Source organism: Macrobrachium nipponense, chromosome 25 (assembly GCF_015104395.2).
Source record: "Macrobrachium nipponense isolate FS-2020 chromosome 25, ASM1510439v2, whole genome shotgun sequence".
In the NCBI taxonomy this organism is placed as follows: domain Eukaryota; kingdom Metazoa; phylum Arthropoda; class Malacostraca; order Decapoda; family Palaemonidae; genus Macrobrachium; species Macrobrachium nipponense.
In genome coordinates, this window is record NC_087214.1 from 7714888 (window position 1) to 7720492 (window position 5605).

General features: G+C 35.9%; 1 protein-coding gene across 1 annotated transcript in view; it reads left to right on the forward strand.

Annotated features, from left to right (window-relative positions):
* Positions 1 to 3715, forward strand: part of LOC135198977 (uncharacterized) — a 45909-nt gene extending 42194 nt beyond the window's left edge. Inside the window, exons 6-7 of the mRNA XM_064226896.1 lie at positions 294 to 410; positions 3650 to 3715. Of these exons, the coding sequence (XP_064082966.1) occupies positions 294 to 410; positions 3650 to 3715 (183 nt within the window). The remainder of the gene's footprint in view (positions 1 to 293; positions 411 to 3649) is intronic.
* Positions 3716 to 5605: the final 1890 nt, after the last annotated feature.

The following is a 5605-nucleotide window of genomic DNA, read 5'->3' on the forward strand; positions in this document are numbered from 1 at the left end:
GGTAATGGGAAATGGAGGAAGAAGAGATCGCCTATAAAAATATTAACAATAAATTAACGAAATGATAAATAAATAGATAAAAAAAAGTTAGTACATTATTAAAACACAAGGAAATTTGTGCAATGGTGGTAATACATAACGACTTCGCTTCAACTTTTGAAGTTCCAATTAGCTGATAATACGAATAAACATTTATGCAGTGTAGTTCGCCACTTAGAATGCCAAGTTATCAGTATCAGTAAGAATAAATATTACTATAATAAAACTCTACTTATAAAAGTATTCACCGGCAGATGTACAACACTTTGCTACTGACCGCCAGGGGACTGAACGGTTGCTTCCAGAACGAGATCTATGTGCCCAGGGATTACCAGGACTCTCATATCGTCATTTGGAGGTCACTGATTGAGGTAAGAGGAAACATTTGTTTTCATGATAGATTACCATTGAGGACTGAGTCGCTAGCGGAGAAATTGCAAGGGAGAAATATGTAGGACTGCTTAACTCACGCGTAAAACTTTGCATTAATGCTCAGTCGAACTCTTTTTAAAAATCTATAATGATTAAGTTGTTGCTTTTATAGTTCTTGTCTCCAAGAAAACAAAAACGATAATTGTATAATGAGAATATTTAACGACAATCTCTTAAAATATATCCAAGGTCCCTATTAGACGGTTACGTATTACATGAACACTTAGATGATAAATGATTTTATTTGAATGTTCCTCACGTACACCGAGAAGTGTTGTTTTAATAATCACAAGCACTAAGTCACAAATGTCGTTTAATATCAGATCCACTTTAGCCTCATAATAAACGCAAAGAAGGGAATTGATAAGTGGCCAGTCCACTTCGTGACGGATCGCTTTTCAGTTATAAAGTCCCCTTCGGTTTTTATTCCGAAATTGAGAGAATTTTATAATAAACGACATTTGTAGGTTAATGTTCACTACATGTTTGTGACACTTTTTATCAAACCTGAAATTTGATTAGAAATGGAGGAGGACATTTTACTTACGAGGGTTTTGAACATAATATACGAACTGGGTAGAAGACCAAGGTCATTGTATAGATAGCTGGAACTGCCTTTAGTCTACTTATCATTTTGGGTTTTAATTTATCCCAAGAGACAGATTTTTTTCTTTTTACATCATCATTGCTTAAATTGTTAAACAAGATTTGGTGGAATATTATCAGGTAAGCTATTTTTATAACAAGTTCTTGGTTACTTGTCTTTATCTATATTTCTTTTTTTATTCAGGGAAGAACATGAGCATATATTGCAGAGAGGAAGAGGTTCCTCTGCTCATCAAAGTAATGAAGGGCAGTCATTTCTTGGATATAGTGGAAGAAACACCAGTCAATATCTTTTTCATATCAAGCTACCAATTAGGTGTAGTGCTTGTGACACTTCAGGATATAATTGAGATACGCCTCCAGAATGCGAGGTACATGTTACGCCTATGAAACTCGACAAGAAAGTCCTCTGAGGTATGTACTTCGTGGGATGACTGACTCTCCCTTTTAATCTTTGCATATGCTAAAGCAGTTTTAACAAAACAACAGAAATCACATTTCTGCAGAGAACAATTTCGTTAACAGTGAGCCGTGCAAAGTTGCAAATAAAGTTAGAGAAATTGGGCAAATAACATTATATTGTAATTGTAGAATGACTCAAATATCAAAACATATAAGTTGTAGCAACTTGGTTGAAGGAATGTCGCAGGGAACTTTCAGTGCCATATTCATTCCACAGTTAATGTATACTGCAAGTTTACCACCTTCATGCCCTAACGAATAATATTTTTCATGCTCCCCATTACTCACGTAACAGTAACCACAAGCAGGATATACATATATATTATAATATATATATATATATATATATATATATATATATATATGTGTGTGTGTGTATTATATATATATATATATATATATATATTATATTATATATATATATATATATAATATATATATAATATGAGGTCTGTTCTACTCTCGCAGCTGACCCTTACAATGAAAATGGAGGCATTGCATAAGTGGGAATACGTAACTTGGGAATTTTGTGGCAGGAGTAGGACGAATAATAATTTATTACAAATGAAGCTACGAGAAGATGAATGCAATCTGGGATCTTGAAAGTTGTGGGTTTTTCATCTGATGAGAAGTGGGAGGGGGACAGTTAGTAAGACAAGTAGATAACTAGAAATATAATAAGATGCAAACCAGTAGACAAAAAAAATCAGAGATATAGGACATAGGAAAAGTACTTTGGTGTAAATACCAACAGAGATATTATAGAGCTGAAGAATGAGAAGACCACCAGTTCACATCCAACCCATAAAAATATAGAATCAAAGTTAGTTTTATTATGTCCCCAGAAAAGGCACTGGATATGTATAAATAGACATACTAAAGTGGAAACAAGTAAGGTCAATAACGTGAGTGAAAAGCGCGGCGACGTGACAATCGTTCAGCTTCGAGTGTTAGTGTTAAGACATGTGCGAAACAGCGAATTCCTTAAATCGCTTGTATAGGACAAATTTTCGTCAACATACCCGGCCACATCGAAGAGATCGCAGACACACAAATGACCTGAATAAGCGGAATGTGCAAGCGCCTGTTCAAGGGTCAAGGAGTGCGTGTGAAATGGAAAACGCACGTTACACCGGAGGAGACATGCATGCGTCGTTCGTGTGTCTATTTGCATGCGTTTTCAGGTCTGTTAGAAGGCAAGGAATGAGTTAAAATGTGGAGACTACCCTTTCATATCTAACCCAGAATATAATAGAATCAAAGTTAGCTCCAAGATGTGCCCACAGAGGGAATTTGCAATGCTCCCTCGGCCCCTTGGCTGCACACACTCTTTAGCCTTTTACCTTACCTCCCTTTCTATTTCCCTTTTTCAGGGTAACTGTCCATCACCTCTGCCATTACTTCTTTGGACAGCTGTGGATTGTCTACCTTTATACCAAGTTTTGATAGCTTTCTCATTTAATTTGCTGGGACTTATTCTTTATCTTTCTGACCAGACGCTACAACCATTTCTTTTCATTTTCTTATGTTTAAGATTTGACAGTCTAAATTTTATAAATAAATGAATCAAGTATTATGACATTCTGAAGTAACTAATTGGAAAGTTCTCGTGAAGTAGTCGCAATATCCGCAATAATAATAATAATAATAATAGTAGGGAAAAACTCTCTATCACGAGAGTATATATAATGTTCTAAAGGGTCCACAATAATACAAAGTATAAAACGTCCGTGTATAATGTTGAAGACTTTACAGAAAGCTTTCGAACCCTTCCCTGGGTTCATCTTCAGTCCAAGATTTGGACTGAAGATGAACCCAGGGAAGGGTTCGAAAGCTTTCTGTAAAGTCTTCAAAATTATACACGGACGTTTTACTTTGTATTATTGTGGACCCTTAGAACAAAAAATAATAATAATAATAATAATAAGTAGTAATAATAATAATAATAATAATAATAATAATAATAATATTAATAATTAATAATAAATAATACTAATAATAATATAAAAACAGGGCCAAGACTGGAGAGCATTCGTAATATTTAGGCACTGACCACTGACACATTCATCTCTCGCATTTCTCCTGAGTTAACCTACTTTTTCTGAAACAGGTGTCCAGCAGGCATGAAGGTCCAGAGGCTGGGGAGAGCAGGCATACAAAGAATGCTGGAAGTTAACAAATACTATAAGAACGCTTCTCTAGACGTTTTTTGCATCTTGGCAGAAAACTTGCCAATGCTGGGAATTTACTTAGACCCAGATGTTGTGGAGGAGAAGGTCATTGATCTAAATGACATCAGTTCTGCAGAAGACGAAGCAACACCAATCGCGCAGGTAGGCTATACCCCTCACGGTACTGTGGGCTTGTTGTGGGTTGATGTCAACTACAGTAGGCGAGGGCTGGGAAGTCTCCTCGTTGAGGTGATGGGTCGACTCCAGATGTCTGAGGGTTTTTTTCCCCATGGCGTTGTGTTCTACTATAATGACGCCTCTGCTCTGATGTTCGAAAAGCTGCCTGGCTGGAGGAAAACCCACTATGTCAACAGGATAATCCCTGCTCAGTGAGGAGTCCTTTCGTCAATCCAGATCCATTGCGAGGTTGGGTCAGGCAATTTAGTCATTATTTTCACACGAGGACCATGACTTGTTTTGATTTCAATCCTACTATTGTAATTTGAATTTTTGATGAATTATCTGATGGTGCAGGGACTTGAATAATAACTGACTACACCCATAAAAACAGTAATACTAAGTACACTGTCTTATATAGGAGGTGAATTAATACATTTCATCTTCATTGTTTGTGTTTTTTCATACATCCTGGAAACCTCCTTTGACTTTTGATATTCCAAGAAAATTAACCTTCCAATTCTCAGAAATCCTCATAGATTAGCTGTTTAACCAAGTGACCCTTTCCATCCTGGTTGCGACCACATAGCTTCATCTAACCTTCACGTTCAGCATTCACTTCACCGGACAGAACCTTCAATGGGATTCATGGAAAAAAAAAAAGCATTTGTCTTCTCTTGGGAATGTAATCTAGAGATCTCACTGGTATTTTTATATATATATATATATATATATATATATATATATATATATATATATATATATATATATATATATATATATATATATATATATATATATATATATATATAAAGGTATAAGCCACGAAGGAAAAATAAACAACGGAATTTCTACAAGATCTTTCGACTCAACTTCCTTTACTCTGCTTTTTTTCTTCGTAGCTTATACCTTTTATTTATGGATTTATCATGTTCCAAACTTTCGTGATTCAGTTATACATATGCATATATATATTATATATATTATTTATATATATATAATATATATATATATATATACATATATATTATATATATATATATATATATATATATATATATATATATATATATATATATATTATGGTTGTTCATTCACCTCTCCCCGCCAGCACCTAGCATTTCACTGTCTCCCCATCGTATGATTTCCAAGTGGGGCAAGGAAGATTCGAAAAAATGCTGTCAAAGGCTATTTTTCATGATCAAGTCTTTCATTCTTCTGCTCTTGTAATATATTATAAGGTTCACCGTCTTACCCTCTTCAGTGGGGAGGATGTTCTCCTTGATGATCTTCCTCATCGAGTTCTCCTCCTCGCGATACTGAGAATGCATGAAGGCCTTATCATATATCTTGATACTATCGGTGGGACGGGGTCGTGGGTTCTCTTACTTATACAAATACCATCTTTCTGGGGCGGTGTGGTCTTATCGGTTGATGAGGTTATTAGAATGCCCATTGTTAACAAGCATCTGTAAAGCTCTTTCAAGCTCGAGTTGTGTGTCCAGCCAGATAGAACAATGGATGAGGGCCCTTTTCACAAAGGCCTTGATGGTGGTGCTCTTAAACCTTCTGCCTCTACGAAGAAGACCAATCTGGGAATGTGCCTCAACGGGGAGAGCAAGTTCCCTACAAGGTTCAAAAGCACCACCTGCACTGGCACATCATCATACTGCCGCCAGAAATCACCCCAAAACGTGAGAATACCACAAGATTGAGGG